Source organism: Hippopotamus amphibius, chromosome 13 (genome assembly GCF_030028045.1).
Source record: "Hippopotamus amphibius kiboko isolate mHipAmp2 chromosome 13, mHipAmp2.hap2, whole genome shotgun sequence".
In the NCBI taxonomy this organism is placed as follows: Eukaryota; Metazoa; Chordata; class Mammalia; order Artiodactyla; family Hippopotamidae; genus Hippopotamus; species Hippopotamus amphibius.
This window is the reverse complement of record NC_080198.1, coordinates 91,084,649-91,105,341: the sequence shown is the minus strand read 5'-3', so window position 1 is coordinate 91,105,341 and position 20,693 is coordinate 91,084,649. Positions and strand designations below refer to the sequence as shown.

General features: G+C 48.8%; 1 protein-coding gene across 2 annotated transcripts in view; it reads right to left on the bottom strand.

Annotated features, from left to right (window-relative positions):
- The window catches only part of EVC2 (EvC ciliary complex subunit 2), a 146,857-nt gene that overhangs the window by 124,603 nt on the left and 1,561 nt on the right, over positions 1-20,693 (bottom strand). For both annotated transcript variants that reach the window (XM_057706637.1, XM_057706638.1), the window contains exons 2-7: positions 15,605-15,659; positions 11,999-12,165; positions 9,242-9,310; positions 6,166-6,352; positions 3,790-3,899; positions 565-618 (exon numbers count right to left, since the gene is read on the bottom strand). In XM_057706637.1, the coding sequence (XP_057562620.1) occupies positions 565-618; positions 3,790-3,899; positions 6,166-6,352; positions 9,242-9,310; positions 11,999-12,165; positions 15,605-15,659 (642 nt within the window). The remainder of the gene's footprint in view (positions 1-564; positions 619-3,789; positions 3,900-6,165; positions 6,353-9,241; positions 9,311-11,998; positions 12,166-15,604; positions 15,660-20,693) is intronic.

Here is a 20,693-nt window from a genome sequence, read left to right as displayed (position 1 = left end):
GGTGAAGATGACACTATTCAGCATATATAAACTGCTTAGGATGCCGGCACCTAGTGGGGGCTTTAGAAACGTGCAGCGCGGTTATACAGTAAGTAAACCCTTGACGAACATATAAACGAGTGAATGCATGCGCTGTGGGTGACTGGATGTGAACAAACAGGGAGCAGTGTTCATGGTGAACAGCAGAAGCAGGACTGCAGGGCCCCGGGAAGCTCTGGGAAGATCAGGAAGGACAAAACGTGACCACCCGCTGGCCCCAGGGCCGACACTGCAGAGCGGGTACAGCCGGCTGAACCGACGCACAGATGGGTGGGTGGGGCCTCGGCTGGTCCAGGCAGTGACCCACTGACCTGTCTGGCCCAGACGAAGGGGTCATCCAGGAAACCAGACAGACTCAGGCCACGGTGGGGGGACCCCAGCCTGCATGGCGGGCATCTGGGAGGCTAAGGCCAGCAGCGGGCCCCTCCCCTTGGCTCTGAGGACAGCAGGAGACCACAGACCATGGGCATAAAAAGACACACTGGGGGCATAAAGCGGGTGCCCAGGTCAAAGATTTCCTCTTACCGTTATCTTTTCTTCTGTTGTTATGGTGAAAAGGGCTTTTAGCTGCGTTCTGTTCTAGAAAAAGAGAAAAGAAAAGCACTTCAGTCAACAGGTCTCGGTGTCTGAGACATGGGGTAGCAACGATCACTTGGCCCTTTCTGTTCCTGAACTATCTGTGCTTTTGGAATATCTGCGGTGCTCTGTGAGTTTCAGGGTCTCCTGAACAGGCCCATGTTCAGTTTCCTCTGTTGTGCTGTTCTCTCCCTCCTCCCTGTGTTTCCTGATACCCAAGGTCTAAGCAGAGAGGGGCTGAAAGTGTGCAGTCATCTCTTTGCAAAACATGAATCCTCAGCCCTACATGTCCTACATAAACTTCAAGGCTTGGGAAACAACGTTTTAGATCACAGCCTGAAGTGGGAACACAGGGACCACGTGAGATCCAGTGACGGTTTTATAAGGTGGACAGGATGTTTATACGATATATGGTAAGGAACAGGAGATGAATGTTCTAGATTTCTCCCTCTTGACCTCCCTGCATCTAGGTCCTGTCTCATCTACCCTTGTACGAATTTAAGGTGCATGTGTCTATATCCACGTGCGTGTGTGTGTGTGTGTGTGTGTGTGTGTGTTTGAGAACGCAGTTTCCAGACCCAAACACAATGCGTTTCTGACAGGACCTGCTTCGTGCTCTGAGGATTAGTAAGTGGTAACTATTTTTACTGCCCACCTCACTCCCCCAGCGCCGCCCCATTGCACTCCTACACCTTTAAAATGTCAGCACTAGAAGGGATTTGGAGGGAATCCTCCTACCCTTCTCGGGTTTCAGGTGGGAAACTGAAACCAGGAGAAACTGGACTGTTCTGAAAACACAGCAAGGGCAGCACTCCCACCTCTGAGATACCAGACACCAGCTGCACACTAGCAGGAAGGATCTCATCCCGTGGGTCACCTGCGCGTTTAAATAACTCTTTGATTCTCCCATTTGCAGTGTGAGCTGACCAGCAGAGCAGATCCATGTTCTCATGTGGAGTTGACATACGCCTCATTCAGACTTTGATCGTTTTCAGCCCCCAATACACTGGACCTCCTTTCCATCACACAGGAAGGCCCAGGAGTCTCCCAAAGAAACTGTGACGTCCGACTGGGTGGACCGACTGGAGAACGAGGCACAGGCGCCGCTCACCACCGTCCAGCACTTCTCCGCTCAGCAGACACCGGCCTTCCACGAGCCTTTTCTAAGGCAGGCCCAGGAAGGGTGATGCTTACGGTCTAATGCAGGCAAGGCAGGAGCCGAGAACACACGCCATGAAGCCTGGAGCTCTGGACTCTGCAGGGGGGCAGGGGGGACTCTCCGCTCTGTCCACAGAACTGCCCAGAGAGCCCCTGAAGGCTTGGAAGGGGCAGGAAACCACAGGCCACGTGTAAATATAAAATCATCGCTTTTATCCTCACGAGAGACTGGAGACGTTATTGAACTATCTCCCTTTTATGAGAAGAGGAGGCTCAGAGAAGTTAAAAAAGAAAAAGAAAAAAAAACCCACATCTGCCCAAAAATCATTAGTTCATTGATCTATTCATTCATTCACTCAACAAATATTTACTGAGCACCTCGTGTGGTGGGGCTCTATTTTTGGCACTGAGAACACACCTGGGAATAGGACCAATGGGGTCCCTGGTTTCATGAAGTGACATTCCAGTTAGGAGTGGGGGTTACTGGGGGGACAGGGTCGATGTGTCACAGACAGGCACCAAGCAAAGCAACAGACGGGACCATCAGGGGATGACAGCCAGGGAGATCGTCCTGGAGCAAGTGAGAGGCTCCTGACCCCACGCCTCCTGCTGCCCCACCAGCCTCCCCAGGCTCTTCTGGGAGGTGTGAAGCCGCCCTGGCCTAACATCCCCTACATGAGGAGGGGGAGGCTTCAGATTTCACTGGGTTTCTGAGTTTCTCACTGCTGGTTTCTGACTATTGCCTTATCTTAAATTTTGATTTTAACATATTTGGTTTCCTGTCCTTTGAAATTCGAATAGTATTTCTTCTGGGCCATTTTATCTCCAGTTTTGTATCCTTCTTTGTCCTCTGTTCTTGACTCTGCACTTGATTGTTTTCTGAGACATTTGTCTTTTCTGACAGTTTTATATAGTTTTCTTGTATCTGGTCTTTGCCTTTTTGGAATCTTTCATTTTATTTAATTTTATCCAGGATTTTTTTTTCTTATTGCAGCAGAAACGCTGCACACAGGCCCCTCAGCCTTGGATGGAAGAAGCCGGCAGCTGTGGGGTCCGATTTGGATTCTGCCATGTGACCTGGGGCAGTCACGCTCAGAGCCTCATTTTCCACATCTATTATAAAACGTACTTTCTCCAGGGGCTGAAGTCAGAAGGAAATGACCAGAGTAACTGGAGCATGAGCTCCTCGAAGACAAGGACAGATCTCCTTCTCTGTAACCCCCAGAGCGCACAGCATGTACCATAGGCCATGCAACCACCCACATTCACTGCCTACGTGGATTAACAAGAAAGTGAAAGGAAAATGAAGGTGCTGATAGTAATGGGGTTACAGGTTGAATCACGTCCCCCCCAAATCCACATGCTGAAGCCCTAATCCCCAGTATCTCAGAATGTATCTGTACTTGGAGACAACCTTTACAGACGTGATTAAGGTAAAATGAGGCCAGCAGGGTGAACTCGAATCTCACCTGACGCGTGTCCTTACAAGAAGAGGACACTAGGACACAGACACACACAGAGGGATGACCATGTGAGGACACAGGGAGAGGCCGTCTACAAGCCCAGGAGAGAGGCCTCAGAAGGAACCAACCCTGCCCACACCTTGATCTGGACTTCCAGCCTCCGGGACTGTGAACAAACAAACCTCTGTTGTTTTTGAGCCATCTAGTCTGCGGTATCTTTTCACAGCAGCTCTAGCAAACCAATACAAATGGGAATGATGTGGTGGAGCGCTTATTACGCCCAAGACACAGTGATGAGAAACTAACATCTATCATTTACATATCTTGCTAATCAGGTCCGTAGAGGTTAAGTGATGGATGTCACAAGGAGCTTCGAGGGAGCCTGGTTCATGGTGAAGTGTGTGAGATTCCAGGGCCTGCACACTTATCCAGAATGTGGTGTCACCAAATGAATGAAGGACGGAAGGAAGAAAAGAGTGAACCGACAGAGGCCGTGTCCAAGGTCTCTAAAACAACGGTGACAAGACAGAAATCAAAGTAACAAAGACAGTACCGGTGATGAACTCTGGAAGGAGAGCAGGGCAGGAAGCATCAGGGTCTCTCCGCTCCCAACGTCTCCAGCCTCGAGCGAGGCTGTGTAGCTGACCGAGAAGGCGTCTCCGACTGTTCAGAGAGAAGGCACATGTGGGTCAAGAACGCGGCCCCTGCCACACCCCAGGCACCGCCGAGCATCCAAAGGCGCCGGCATCACAGCTGACAGCGGGAGCAAGAGCCCCTGTGATCTCACATACTTTCTAGCAGGGAAAATACGCTGGGCAGGCTTGGAAGGGCTCTCCGCGGGTGCGAGGACCTTCAACCTGGGCCCCCACCCCATCCTGGGCCTGGGCGGGCCGGTCTTCCTGATTCAGGGTGTATGTAGCTCACGCACACAGGAAATCCAGAACCTTTTTGTTTAGTTCTGAATCGAGGTGGGGACCTATTTATTCCCAATAATCCCATCCACACAATGATGGGAAGGAGTTTTTATAGGACTTTTGGGCGACATTAGCTGCTGCTTTGACACTTCGGGGCAGCCAGTTCTGGAAGCCCAGCTCACAGACCAGGCCGGGAAGGGGGTGGAGAAGGTCACTCGGGCTCACACAGGGTCTCCTCCAACCTCAAGGTCTCTGGTTGGTCTTCAGTGGTTTAATTACACAAACGGAGAAGCTTCCCTAGAAGACAGGGTTTCTGGCTCAAAGCTCCCCTTAGTCAGAAGCCAGGAATGAAGTCCCAGCTCTTAGGAGAAGGCAGCTCTGCTATCGGGAGGGGCTACGCCCCAGCTGAACAAACAGCAGTCACAAGTGGAGAACTCCCTTATCCTTAGAAGGACTCCCTGAAGTGTATCACCACCACTCCCAATTCACAAGGGCAGGGGCTGAGATTCAAGGACGTGCAGAGCGCACGTGTCGGAGCGGAAGTGCCTGCGTGCTCCTGGCTCCAAGCAGGTGAACTGCAGGAGGGGCAGTTGGAGGCGTTAAGGAGATGCAGAGGAGGAGAAAAGGGCCCTCCAGACAGACGCAAGAGCAGGAGCTGATGCTGAGCTGTGGGAGAAAAGTGCCAAGTTCTGTCTGGCAGGAGCAGGGACTGCCAAAGGCCACTGGAGCAGTAAGACAAGAGGCAGGCAGCACTGGACCAGGCAGAGTCCCAGGCCACGTCACCTCTTTCAGTCTCTGCAATGGCTCTACAAGGGTGTTACACACATGCCACATCTGCAGTTCAGAGAAATGTAGTGATTTCTAGGGGCCTCACAGCTCCAAAGTGGCCAAGGTAGGAGTCGATCTAGGTCTGTCTGAGACCGAGTCTGTGCTCTGCTCACAGCCCTACGTTCCTTTCTCTGAGCACCAGCTTAAGAACTGGGCACATTTATTTTTACATCATTGAAGAAAGGCACTGAAGATCATTTAGCTGGGCTGTATCATGACAGTTTTTATGACACTGCTTAAACCAGAGCCAGCGAAGAGGTCACTACTGGTAGCTTCTGTCAATAGTATGGTGTTTAGAAGGATCCTAAGGCTTCATTTAGACTCAGAGAGAAAGAACGGTGGGATTGTTGCGCAGTGTGGGCCACGTGTCTGGAAGTGGAGAGGTCGGTTAGAATCCTAGGCATGTGGGGGGCACTAGAGCATCATGGATACAGGGTGAATGGGGGACCCAGACTTTTCCGAGCTTGAATCTCAGCCTTGAGGCCAGTCCTATGGCCTTGGGCAAGTTCCTCACCACCTCAGTCTCTTCATCTGTAGACAACGCACCTACTCAGAATAAAAGAAGCCTCACCTTCCTAGGAAAACTGAAACCAGTTCTGAAGTCATAGTAACAACTGCATCCAGAATTGGTTTTAAATCTCAATTAACCAATGACAACTCGCCTCAGGAAACACACCTCTGAAAGCCAACCAGTGACAGTGTCATACTTTGAAAGGGAGCCGACCAGTAGCGAAGTTACTCCCGTGAACATGCCTGAACATGCTTGAACATGTCAAGAGCGTGCTTCCTGGGCTGACGCCAAACCACTCCCATGTCTGTCCAGCACTCCCCAAAACAAGCTCTTCATTTTACGGAGTGATGGTCATTTTGGTCACCTGGGTGATTGATAATCTCTATCTTTGTGTATGTTTGAAATTTTGCATAATGAACGTTGAACATATATTTTTAAAAACTCTTTCCCCAAAATCCCACCTCTCTCAACCTAAGTGGCAAAGCAGTTTCCTGGTTGAAGATACTAAGCAGTGGTCTCCTCCTCTGATGCCCTGATAGTAGAATCCGTTGTGAGGATCAACTACATGAGCACACGTCACGTGTCTAAGAAGATGCCTGCTGCACGTCCTGTGCTCGTGAGTATCTGTACGTATTTTCATCATTTTCCACCCCGACTTCGTACACAAGGCTGTTACCTTGCAGAAACTTCTTCCTGAAAGCCTGGAACCCTCTTGAGGTCTGGTTTCCAGCTGACTCCCTAACGGTGAGGCCGGTGATGTTGTCCAGTAAGAACAGATTGGTGAGGTTGGTGGCCGCGGGCGTCCTGCTGTTGTTCACAAACAGTTGCACGTGGGCTGCTGGCCACTCGCTCTGTGTGGACACCTAGGACAGGAGGCTAAGTGAGACCAGACTTGCTGGCAAGCCCAACCTCCCCAAATGAGGCCCCGGCTCAACCTGTGCCCGCGGGAGGGGACTAAGGTCTCACAAAGCTTCTAGAATTTATCAGGTTTGATTTCAAAGGCCCCAGGAGAATTCTGACTGCCGCTCGCCAAGCTGTCACTCAGAGACAGTTTCAAAGAAACCGGGACCCTGAAGTGCAGTGAAATCATGCCCACAGGGAAACTCAGAAGAAAAAACATCCAGGCACAGGACCACAGTCAAGCTGGGGTCACCGAGAAAAGCAAACAGTGGCTCTTTCTTACTCTATTATTTTGAAGATTCGGCCCCTGCCAGCCGAGGGCCTCTGACTGCCATCCGATCTCCAGGTTTGCTCCTAGATGGTCTCCTATCTCCTGGCCAGTCGCCCTCTTCCGGGTTCTGCCCGCCCATGTGTTTGAACAGCTCAGGACTAGGGCGCTCCCTGGTGGTCTAGTGCATCCGTCCCCACCCGTTTTGGCACCAGGGACCAGCTTCATGGAGGACAATTTTTCCACGGACCGGGTGGGGTGGGGGGGCATGGTTTCAGTATGATTCAAGCGCATTACATTTTTTGCGCACTTTATTTCTATTATTATTACACTCTAATATATAATGAAATAATTATACAACTCACCATAATGCAGAATCAGTGGGAGCCCTGAGCTTATTTTCACTTGCCACTCACTATAGAAGTTTTTTTTTTAATAAATAAATAAATAAATTTATTTATTTATTTATTTGCTGTATTGGGTTTTCGATGCTGCATGCGGGGCTTTCTCTAGTTGCAGCAAGCAGGGGCTACTCTTTGATGTGGTGCTCAGGCTGGTTATTGCAGTGGCTTCTCTTTTTGCGGAGCACAGGCTCTAGGCACGAAGGCTTCAGTAGTTGTGGCACATGCGCTCGATAGTTGTGGCTTTCGGGCTCTAGAGTGCAGGCTCAGTAGTTGTGGCGCACGAGCTCAGTTGCTCCGAGGCATGTGGGATCTTCCTGGACCAGGGATCAAACCCGTGTCCCATGCATTGGCAGGCGGATTCTCAACCACTGCGCCACCAGGGAAACCCCTCTCTATAGGGTTTTGATATGAGTCTGCAAGCAGTTGATTTATTGTGGTCTCTGTGCAGTCAAACCTCTGTTAATGATAATCTGTATTTGCAGCCATTCCCCAGCACTAGCACCACTGCCTCAGCTCCACCCCAGATTATCAGGCATTAGATTCTCATAAGGAGCGCGCAACCCAGATCCCTCGCACGTGCAGTGCACAGTGGGGTTCGTGCTCCTATGAGAATCTGATGCTGCCGCTGACCTGACAGGAGGTGGAGCTCAGGCCGTAAGGCGAGCGATGGGGAGCCGCTATAAATACAAACGAAGCTTCGCTAGTTCGCCTGCCCCTCACCTCCTGCTGTGCAGACCCATACTGGTTTGTGGCCCGGGGGTTGGCGACCCCTGTCCTAGTGGTTAAGATTCCAAGCTTTCACTGCCAGGGCCTGGGTTCAATCCCTAGTTGGGGAACTGAGATCTCACAAGCCATGTGGTACAGCCAAAAAAAGAAAAAGGTTAAATGAATAGCTCAGCTATTCAAAGCTAGTGGCCCATCAGCAGCTTGGCTCCCCACTTGGCCTCTGCGACCTTGCCCCGCTCTCTCTCTCGAAGCCTATCTCCTACCACTCCTGCCCTTCCTTCACCCCAGCTCTGCTGAAAGAGACACAGGAGCTGAGAAAAGAGAGGGAAGCCATGTATGTCCCAAGAAGAGTGAGCTCCAGAATATAGTAAGTGAAAAAAGCAAGCTATAGAACTTCGTGTATAGGATGCTGGCATCTACTGCTTAAAAAGTGGAAGAAGGAAGGTATGTTTATGTACGTGTGCATGTACACGTACACACACACACACACACACACACACTCACACGTAATTGCATGCACATGGCAGGAAATATCTCTAGAAGGACACATGAGAAACTGGTAGCACCAATTGTATCCAAGAAGGCGAACAAGACAGCCATGGGTCTGGGCTGAAATGAGGGCTGCACGGTACACAGTTAGCTCAGCAGCTTTGGACTGTCCAAACCCTGCACATCCCAAACAGAGGACCAGCTCCTGGGAGACTAAGCTCTAAAGCCCTTGGAATATCCTGCCTGGCTAGAGTGTCTATATCCACGGCCTTGGGCCTCCCCAGGTAGTCTCTGCTAACAGTGCGGTTCATGGTGGGGGCCTTGACCACACTCTGTTCAGGGGACCTGAATAGCTGAGGTGAGCATCCCTGGTGGATGTCACACACCATTGCTGGGCAAATTAAATGCTGCTACTTCAGCTCCACCAGGAGAAGACAGGCTGTCTTGGGCTTGGTCTCCCCAGAACTCTGGCCTATGTGCCTTTTGCTTTGCTAACCATAATCTATGTCATTTTGCTGTAATAAACTGTAACTGTGAGTAGGACAGCTTTTCTACGTTCTGTGAGTCCTTCTAGGGAATTACTGAACCTGAGGGTGGTCTGGGAGACCCCTAATACAAGGATCACGTGAAAGCCATCCCATGAGATTAGTAAGGATCAAAGACCTAAAAGACATTAAATGAATTTTTAAACTGTTGGGTATCATACCAGTATTAAAATCTGCGAGAAAATATATGCTTTCTTTCTCATTTTAAATAATCACAGAGGATTTTCAGTAACAATTTTATTGTTACCAAAAGTTCTTAGTCCTGGAGCTGCCATATGAAATATAAGATCCCTGTGGGTCCAGACCTGAGGAGACAACCACATGATCTGCCAGTTCTTGAAATACATAACTCTACTAATACACAATTTGGGCAAATTCAATTATTTTCTCTTTAAGTATAAACCACCTATGAACACTCACCACTGCACATTTCTGAAAAATCACTCCATTCTCAGAAATTCCTTGAACATCTCTTGAAATGTCTCCATACTACAATAAAATACAGAAATTATTAGAAAATAAAAAATATTTCATGCCACATTTGTCAAGTAAAAGCACAAGATGAACTTTTAAAAGGGTGGGTAGAGGGGTTACTTCTGCTGGTATAGTAACTGCCTTCAATCCCAAAGGTTTTTTTAAAAAGAGTATAATAGGACTGGAACTGAAAACCTGTGAGGAAAGAAGAATGTGGACATGTGATCGTACGGGCCTAGGTCCTGGTCTGGGGCGCATGTCAATGACACTGTTGTCACAGAGAGTTAGCAAACCAGGGCGGACACTTTAGCAAGAGGAATGTGAGCAGAGCTATGGAAAACTCCTTTAACGACTGAGCACATGTCCTGTGTGGGGTACACCAGCCACACAGCAGGGACTGAGTAAACGGGGACCACAGTGTGTTGGAGCGCCTCCTGTGAGCTGGATCTGTCATCAATGGGCAGAGCCTCCACCCAGGATTGGACTCCTCCAGCCCCACGATGGCTCTCCTGGAAGGAGACCAATGGAAAGCCAGGGCTCGCCCACCAGACGCCAGCCCCACTGCCCCTCGTAATCACAACGGGTACCTGTTCATTTCTGCCCTTGCCGCGTGCCCCATGACCCCAGGCCATGCCTCCCCGCTGTCTGCCCTGCCCACCTCCACCTGCAGTGAGTGGAGCTGTACTCTGAACCCCTGACCACGGCAGCTCTCAGTGATACCAACAATCATAACAACGGCTGTTCTTTCCCAAGTGCCAGGTGTATCTCCCATTTTACAGATGAGGAAACTAAGGTTCACGAAGGTAAATGCACTGGCCCAAGGCCACACTGGCAGGGAGCTTGGACTCCACGCCGGGCTGTGTGCCTCCATATCCTATGATTCTCCCACAGTGAACACCCGCTCTCCAGAGCGTGACCCTCTCATTGTACAGAGATGAACAAAGACGCAGAGAGGGGAAGCGGTGCTCCCGAGGACACACTGACCGCGAGCAGCAGCACGAGCCGCCAGGGCCTCTGATTCCGCTTGAGGTCTCTGTGCACAGCCCCACCCTCACGCTCTGACGTACTGGGACCCCAGCGAGTCCTTGAGGTCAGGCACCTGGCTTTCTACTTTTCTGATCCCCACACAGCATCTTGCAAACGACAATCAAATAAACCTGGCTTGTTGGGCAAAGACACACAGGAGTGGGGATGGAGCACGGAGGTGCTGCCGTGAGCGGGGTCGAGTCACCTGTCACTGGAGGGGGTTGGAAAGATGATGACCAACACGGTGGGCTGAATGCAGCTCCACGTCCCACAGCCCAGAAGCTGGGAACGTGACCCTATTTGGAAAAGGGGTCTTTGAAGATGTGAGTAAGCCAAGGCTCCCAAGATGAGATCATTACTGATTTAGGTGGACTGGATTCAGCGAGGCCCTGAATCCAATGACAAGCATCCTTACTGGTGACCGAAAAGGAGAAGACACACCCACAGAGAAGAGGCCACAAGAAGGTGGAAAAAGAGTGACAGTACATGGTACATGTCAACAGGCAGAGCCATGGTACCCAGATATGTAGTCAAACATGTCCTGATGTCACTGTGAAGGTGTTTTTAGATGAGATTAACGTTTAGGTCAGTGGACTTTGAATAAAGCCAATGACTCTCCATAAATGTGGGTGGGTCTCACCCAATCAGGTGAGGTCTTAACGGAAAAGACTGAGCTTTCCCCTAAAGAAAAGGAAATTTTATACACAAATACACTTATATATTTATACACATACACACACACACACGTCCTATCAGTTTTGTTTCTCCAGAGATTCCTAATATAGAGATTGGAGTGATGCAGCCACAAGCCAAGGAAAGCTACCAGAAGCTGGAATAGACAAGGATGGCTTTTCTCCTACGAGCCGCCGGTGACAGCACGGTTCTGTCACCTTGACTTCCCACCTCCAGAACAGGGAGAGAATAAATTTCATTGTCTTAAGCCACCAAGTTGGTAGAAGTTTGTTACACAGTCCTAGGAAACTAATACAAACGTAGCCAGGGGCCAAGAAGGGGCCTGTGGCCATGGGAGCCTGTTGGCTGAACCCAGTGGTACTGAAGCCATTTTAAGTCATGAAAGCTTAGGTGAAAGTCAGCCCTGTGTGGAGCCAACAAATTACACAGAATATGAAGAACAGCAGGAGCAGGGGCTCCAAATCCTGGCCCTGCCACTTCGACCTGTGGGATCCTGAACAAACTTCTTTATCTCTCCAATCCTCATCTGCTATCTGTAAAACGGGAATAAAAACAATAACTGTTTAAGAAATTTGTAATGAGGCTCCAGTGAGATTATGCATAGAAAGTGCTAAGCCTCATGCCTGGCAAGTAGAAAATATTTGTTAAACACCTAGCTCTGTTAGCAGTGTTTTTATAACAGGTGCAAGTGAATCAGTCTGGTTAAAACAGGACCCCTTGCCCTGCTTTAGAACCAGCAGACGAGGTGGCCTAATGCTTAGATTTACGCATCCTGTTCATCTAAATGCTGTAGATTGTACAGAAGAAGCAGCTCTCCGGAAAGAAAAAGGGAGTTGCTCCCCAACGATAATTATATTTAGTGAAAGAGGAAGAATATATTTTTTGGAGGAACAAAAGCCTGTGACATTTTCTACACATATGGTCCAAAATTGGCTTCTTTATAACTTCTGATATGTCTTTTAAAGAATTGCACATGTTACTTACCAGGTGGTGTGTTACAGCAGACTCTCTTTTAAACAAGGTCTTCTTGGGCCATGAGGGTATAAAAGCAAATATGGAATGAATCCACGGCCCACTAGAGGCTGCAGAAATCGGGGGTGGGTTAAAGACTTCACTTTTCTTATTGAATTTCATTCCAAATGGTGGTTCCACTGCAAAATACCAATACACATGCATTACATAATACAGAAAGGTAGTGGTTAAACTCCAGAGGGAAACCACGTGGCAAGTGGAAGGCACTTGGAAAACCTTTGCTGAGTAAGTGAATAAGTGAGTGAAAGAATGAATGTTTTTATCATCTCTTTGCCAAGAAGGTGAAGAGGTTCTCATTGGGAGGCACAGAGCTTAAGGACAGTGTTTTTTGAAGTGTGTGCTCCTTACCTGGGCTGTGGGCTGTAATGTACATTCCTGAGCCCCGCCCCAGACCTGCTGAGTTTGACCCGCTAGGCAAGGGAGGAGCCGCAGGTGATTCTTACACACCTGGCATCAGACAGCCCTGGGTTCGAATCCTGGCTCTGTCACTCACCAGCTGTGTCCTTGGGGAAGTCATCTAACCACTCTGTCAATTTATATTTTGAAGTGACCTGAATTGTGGAGTTGTGCCTTTTCAACATTTATCTTCTATCCAAATACAAACCTATATTGACTGAGAAAGAATCCTGTTATTCAATCTTTCTTACAGAGTATTGATAGCAAGGTCTTTAGAAGTGCTTTTGGGACTTCCCTGGCGATGCAGTGGTTAAGAATCCTCCTGCCAATACAGGGGACACGGGTTCGATCCCTGGTCAGGGAAGATCCCACATGCCGTGGGAGCAACTAAGCCTGTGTGCCACAACTACCGAGCCCATATGCCGCAACTGCTGAAGCCTGTGTGCCTAGAGCCCGTGCTCCGCAACAAGAGAAGCCACCAAAATGAGAAGCCTGCACACTGCAATGAAGAGTAGCGCCCGCTCTTCACAACTAAAGAAAACCCACTTGCAGCAACAAAGATCGAATGCAGCCCCCCAAAAAGTTAATTAATTAAATAGAATAAATTTATTTAAAAAAAAGTGCTTTTGAACACTTTTTATAGAATTTCTAAATATATGTAGGAAAAAAATAAAATTTAGGGGGAAAAAAAGGACCTGTAACTGGAATTCTAGATAAAATCAATATCCTTTTTCCTAGAATAGTATCTGTGGTTGATTCAGTTCATGACTTTGGAATGGGGACAAAGGTGAGTGTCGGGGAAGTGACTGGCCTCACCATGGAAACAGGCAGGAGCTTTCCCAGGCTGGCTGCTCCGTCGGGATTGCTTGAGTCAATCACACAAATGGAACAGGACACCCACCTCTGGACCCCATCCCAGCCCCTTGGGCTAAGGGACAAATGCTTTCCTGAGATACTTTCTGGATATAAAATCCTAAGGCCACTCTCGGCTTTATCTCTGGTGCAGGCAACTACAGTCCGTGCTCCTCCAGGGCCTCGGAAGGCTCAGCCACAGGCTCTGATGAAGACCTGACAAGGCAGCCACTGCTACTGTCCACAGACAGTATAGGAGGAAGTCAAGCTCCGAAGTGACCATCACCACTTACTGCTTCATTGCCCAGTGGCCTCCCTACTAGCGCAGCTCTCATGTGGGTCATCTGTACTGTTTGTGCAGGTGTTTGGATGCACCCTCACTCCCTCGCCTCTGGGCTGCCACATGCCTGGAAGCCTCTTCCCTCCATCTCCTTGTCCTGCTAACTGCCCCTCCTCAGGACTCAGCTGAGCAGCACCTCCTCCAGGAAGCCCTCCCTGAAGCCCTCCCAGTGGCCTTAGTCCTCCACCCGCTGCTCTCACAACCACAGCCCTTAGCACACTGTGCTCCCTTTGACCAACAAGTCTGCTTAATCAGTAGCTAAAAGGTCTCTGTGATTACAGTGATATCACCTCAACCTATTTTACTCAAATGAAAACACTGGATTTTGTAAAATGTAAAGACTGCAGAGAGTAACAAAAGATATAAAACAATACTTTTAACTCCCCAGGAAAAATGTTTATCTCTGGTGTAAAACAAAGAGGTGTTTTCATAATCTGTGCCGAGCAGATTCTGGACAAAAAGACTATTCTGCCTGCCCAGGACCCCTGAAGGGCAGCCCCACCCCACCCACCCCGACTAGTCAGTAAGATTCTTAGTCTATACAGACAAACCTGGATCCCGCCCATCCTGATCCCCTGGGGGAGCAGAACTCAGAACACTCTCCCCCACAGCTCAGTGACAGGGTCAGGGACTGGCATGGGACCCAAGCTGCCCCCACTGGTCTTCCCTGAACATTTGCTGAGTTACTGGGAAGTCTCTTCCTTTCTGCAAGTGACAGCAGTCAGACTCCTGAAAGTCCGGGGCAGCCAGTTGGCTGGCTTTCTCACCACATGGAAAGAACGTTCCTGAAAATCACACTCACCAGAGGAAAGCAGGGGCCACGATGGAAAGAGAAAGGCAGAGCCCTGACATGCATACACTACCATGTGTGAAACAGAGAGCCAGTGGGAACCTGCTGTATAGCACAGGGAGCTCAGCTCCGTGCTCTGTGGTGAGCTAGATGGGTGGGATGGGGGGTGGTGGTGGGAGGGAGGTCCAAGAGGGAGAGGATGTATGTATACATATAGCTGATTCACTTCATTGTACAGCAGAAACTAACACAACACTGTAAAGCAACTACACCGCAATAAAAAAAAAAAAGAGAGAGAGAGAAAGGCAGAGCCCTGAGAACACTGCTCCTGCATCCAGCAGTGCCCAGGACCTGTGAGGTCTAGTCATAAGGACTAACAAATTCCTCTTTGCTTAAGTTAGTTTCAGTTGAATTTCTGTCACCCGGTGTGGTAAGCTGAATAATAGTCCCCAAAGACACCCAGGCCCTAATACCAGGAAACTGTGAATATGTTCTCTTATATGGCAACAGGGACTCTGCAGATGTGATCAAATGAAGGGCCTTGTGATGGAGAACTAATCTGGATTACCTAGGGGGCCATAAATGTAATCCCAGGTGTCTGTAAAGAGGGAGGCAGAGCGAGATCTGACGAGCAGAAGAAAAGGCCCTGTGGCCGCTGAGGCAAGATGCTATGCTGCTGGCCTAGAAGCTGAAGGAAGGGGCCATGACCTGCAGAATGCAAGGAATATAGCTCCAGATCCTGGAGAAGGAAAGGCGTTCTTCCTAGGGCTTCAGAAGGAGTGGGGCCCTGCCAACACCTTGACTTCAGAGCAGTTAAACTGATTTTGAACTTTTGCCCTCCAGAACTAAATGAGAATACATCGGTACTGTTTTCACCACTAAATTTGTGATAATTTGTTACAGTAGCAAAAAGAAACTCATTTACTTGGCTAATATACACATTCTGTGTTTTCATCAGATGCCTTCAGGGGAGATTCAAGACAGACCACCTTACCCTGAATTCTGGTCTGTACCCCCAAGCTCCAGCCCGCTACTGTAGGAGGTGATACACTGCCTTGTTCTGTAAAGTACGCAGGTGAGCAGGGTGTGAGGGAGGCAGAAGTAGGAGGGCTATGGCTTTAGGGTATGGTTGTCTCTCATGGTCAAATCAATAAAAAAATCAACCAGAAGAAAAACTTACCTGCAGTTGTAAAGTGAGAGCTTTCCACAGTGGGCCAAATCCCATGGGGCAAGTCCTAAAAAGAGTCAAAAGGCACAAAGACATTAATAAAGAACACACTAGGAGTGGTTGAAAGTCGTTTTTGTAAATGGCACCCGTGGAGAGGAGCTGCACTTTTATCCAGAAGTCTGATGTAAATCTTTCTAAGTCAACCATCCCCACCAGCTTTTGAGGACAGGATGACATAACTGCACTTCTGGGGTCTAGGGAGGCGGCACAGTACAGTGGAAATTTCATACAGTCAGACCTGGGTTCAAATCCCAACTCTGCTTTTCACAAACCCTGTGATGCTGGGAGAGCCTCAAGCCTCTGAATTCCCAAGATCCTGCAAATTTTCATAGAGTGGCATATAACACACTAGCCTGGGAGTCTGGAGAACTGGATTCGAGCTGGAACCACTTATCCGCTGTGTGTCCTTGGCCAAGTCTCTCAGCCTCTCTGAGCCTCAAATCCCTCCTCTGAAAAGTGTAGAACTCCGCCCAGCTTGCTTCACCTCGTTCAGTGATGAAAAGTTGTCCAAACGGAGCCTAGTCAACCCCTCCACTCCACCTTTTTGCAATGCTGAGCCCCGGAGAGGCCCAGACTCCTCCACTATAAAATAATGATAATAATAATAATTATTCTCATTGCCATGATCATTATTACAGGGCCTTGGCGAGAGCCCTTGAAATGGGCCAGGCTCAGTGCTGTTCACAGCAGCACTGTTCACAACAGCCAAAAGGTGGAAGCAACCCAGTGTCCATTGATGGATGGATGGATGGACGGATGAGCAGAAGTGACCCATGCGTACAATGAAATACCACTCAGCCTTAAAAAGGAAGGAAATGCTGTCACAGGCTACACCATGGATGAAATTCGAGGGCATTAGGCCAAGTGAAATGAGCCAGTCATAAAAAGACAAACAGTGTACGAGTCCACCTATAGGCAGTACATCAAATTCACAGAGACAGAAAGTAGAATGGTGGTTGCCAGGGCCTGGGGGGCAGGCGAATGGAGAGTTGTTGATTAATGGGGACAGAGTTTCAGTTTCACAAGGTGAAAATAATTCTGGAGATGGAAGCACAACAGTGTGAATGTATTTAACACTGCTGAGCCCTACACTTATAAAAGGTTAAGAGGGTAAATTCTGTGACGTATGTTTTACCACAACTATAAATAAATCAATAAATAAATAAGTAAAGGAGATCTATGTCACCTAGAAAGAACTCTACGATATATCAAGTGAGATCACGAGGTCACAAAATTATGAATAATACTGTCTCATTTAATGAAAATGACATTTATATATTTAATATATTATTATACATTTAATAATGATATTTACCTACATATATGTATCTTTATTTTTATGTAAAGTATATTTATTTGTAGTTATTTTATTAATACATATAGAGTTAGTAGTTTGTAAGTATATGTAGATATTTAACAATATGTTTACTACTAGTTACTTATACATTTAATATATAATTACACGTTTAACAATATAATATATAATATCATAACCACGTGTTATTTTTAAAAGCCTAGAAAAGAGCATGCGGAAGTGTTAGCCTTGGGGACTTGGGGACCGAGTGTGTGTGCAGTAAAGGGGGGGGTCCCTTGTTTCCGCGCCACATGCATTGTGTCATTTCTTGTCATGTGTCCCTGTGTCACTGCAACAACAGCAATAACAACAATGATAGAGACCAAGTGACGGGAGCCATGCCTGTTCCTTTGGGGTCTTCCAGGCCCCTCCCCTCTGACATGAACGTTGTCCCCGAGACCCCCACGGACAGGTGTGTGTGGCTAGGACAGCCACTAGTCCATAAAGTGCCTCCCACAAGGTAGGAAAGAGATGCTGCTGCCTCAGAAGAAGAATGCCGTATGTCAGACACTGATGTGGATGGAATAAGTCTTGGCTGTCATCTGGCAGGAAAAAAAAATCTCCTAAGAGGATCCATCCGGGCTGCACATAGTGACCTCCTCCTAACAAGTACAGCACGGGGGCGGGCAGAGGGGTGCTGATTTCACGGTAGAGCAACCTGGCCAACACCGATCCAGCCAGGAGTTCAAGGTCAACACCAACAGCGGCAAATCATGCTGCTAGATTCACCCAGATGAATCCCAACAGAGGGCACCCAGCAAAATCCCTGCCCCATCCTCCTCCAAACTGCCAAGGTCCTCAATACGAGGAAAGTCTGAGACACTGTCCCAGAGGAGTGGAGCCTGAGGAGATGAGACAGCTACATGTAAAGTGGTGTCCAGGATGGTGTCCTGGGACAGAAAAGGACATTGGGTACAAAAGCTAAGGAAATCTGAATAAACTATGGACTTTCACAACAGCATATCAAGGTTAGACCTTACCTGTAATAAATGGACCTGGCTAACGTAAGATGCTAACAGAAGGGCAAACTGTGTGTTGGGGGGAATATTATGAATCTTCTGTACCATGTGTACAATTTTTCTAAAATCGAAAACTGTTCTAAAAACTAAAATTTGCTAATGAAAAAACACTAGAATTCATTCGTGAGGTCTCTGGGGCGAACAATGGTACCATGGGCCACCCAACCCCCCACACACGTCTGCCTGTACGACCCCTGCCCCTGGAACTTTCCATCCATCCTTTCACCCAGCCTATGCCACATGGCAGGCTCTGGGCTAGGCCCCTGACCTCACTGAGGGACAAAGGCCCCCTTCCCAACAGATGCTTCTAATCAAGCGGGTGGGGCAGGATCCCACACAGCAAATGACTCAGGAAGCCCTCTGGTGGCCCTGGTACCTGCGACCCTTGGGGACCCTTGGCTGTGGCTCCCTGAGGTCTCGCCGGTTCCTGGGTGTCACTAGCTTAGGGGTGCCCCTCTGGGGGCTCCTTGGCCACCATGAGCAGCCTGCTCTCACGGAGACCACGCCAACCACCTATAGACACCCCCTTCAATATCCAGCCTTCTGCTCCCTCGTCATCCCCATCTCCAAGATGACACAGATCCTGACAAGGTCACCATGACCTCTACAAGCAACATTCGGCATGGGAGTGTATGAGTATCCCATGGCTGCTGTAACAAATCATCACAAACTGAGTGGCTTAAAACAAACACATGTTATTACTCTATAGTTCTGGAGGTTAGGAGTCTGGCATGGGTCTCACTGGGCTAAAATCAAAGTGCCTGCAGGGCTGCATTCTTTTCTGGGGGCTCCGGGGGAGCCTCTTTCAGCCTCTAGAGACAGCCCACACTCCTTACCTCATGGCCCCTTTCTCCATCTTCAAAGCCAGCAGCAGGGGGTTGAGGCCTCCCAGTGCATCTCTCTGACCTTCCAATGTCACATCTTCTGACTCTCTCCTGCCTCCCTCTTCCATGTTTAAGGACCCTTGGGATTACACTGGGACCACCGGGATGTTCCAAGATAACCTCCCTTTTATAAGATCAGCTGATTAGCAACCTGAACTCCATCTGCAATGGTAATCTCCCTTTGCCATGTGATGTAATACACTCACAGGTTCCAGGGATCAGGATGTGAACATCTTTGGGGAGCCCTCTCTCCCTGACATACTTTCCTCCCTTGACCTGTGGGTCACGGCCTTGGTCTTATCTCCTTTGCTGGATCATTTCTGTTTCCTGGCCTGGCCCTGGTGCTACTCCAGGCCTCTGCCCTAGGGCCTCATGCTTCTCAAACCAGGCTTACTCCCAAGGGGAACTCAGTCAGGCCCTCTGGGGTTAAAGGCATGTGTACACTGACAACCCCTTGATATCGATCTCCAGCTCAGACTTCTCCCCCAGATCAAGACTCACCCATCCACCACTCTCCTGTACATCTCTACCTGGATGCCTCATAGGTATGTCAAACTTAACAAGACCAAATCACAATTCCAGGGTGGCCCCCGAGGCTTCTGCATATTAGCTAATGGTATCTCCAGTCTTTCATCTGCTCAGGCCTGAGTCCTTGGTTTCATCCTTGATCCTCTCTTCCTCTCTCTCGACCCACATCTAATCCCAGAAAATCCCCTAGCTCTACTTTCAAAACATAGGCCCAATCCACAACTCCTCAGCAGCCCTCCACTAAACACCCTGGTCCATTTCACCTCCATCTTCCACCTGGTCTCCCACCTGCCTCCTCTCTTCATTTTTATTTCCACCTCTGCCCTCTATCCTCTGCTCCCACACCTGCCATGGGGATGGTTTAAAAAGACGAGTCAGAGCAAGTCACTTTTCTGCTCAAAACTCACCCATGGTTTCCATCTAACTCAGTGTCTTAACTATGGTCCACAGGGCCTTTCCTGATCTGGCCTCCTCATCCTCTAGCTTCACCTCTTGCCCCCACCCTTGCTCTGGCCACACCAGCCTCCTTGCTGGTCTTGGACCACACTAAGTACATCTCACCTCTGGCCTTTCTCCGCATTACAATCTTACTCTGGAAAGTTTTTCTCCAGAAGCACCCGTGCCCCTCCCTCATTCCATCCAGGGCTCTGCTCAACTCTCACCTCCTAAAAACACCTACCCTGACCACCCTGTCTAGACGGCACTCAAGGCCATCTCTTCCAGTCCACTTTGCCCGCTGTATTTCTCTCTACAGTCTGACCGCCAACTGCCACACTATAGATGAACACCATTCAGTGTCTTTCTCCTGCCCCAAGAATGCAGGTTCAAGAGCAGAGACTGTCTGTTCTCTTGTATCTCAAGCACCCAGAGCAGTCTGGCACCTAGAGGGCCTTCCATAGACACTCAGAAGCCTCTTGTCCACTCAAGCCTTCACTGTTTCTCTCCTTCTGACAAACTCCCGACAGAACTTTCTGGGATGGTGGGAATGTGCTATGGTCTGGGCTGTCCAATATGGTAGCAGCTCACACATGGGGCCATCACGCAGCTGAAATGTTTAAATTCCAACAGCCACAATGTGGCCAGGGACACCGTACTGGGCACAGCAGTTTTAGAACATCTGGGAAATGGTTGTAACTGGCTATTAGCTCACCCTTTGCAGGAAGGAAGAGATAATAAGTTAATGTGAGCATTTATATCCCAGTTTTCAAAGCACTCTTTTTAAAGCCTACCAGCAAGCATCCACGTGAATATTCTGG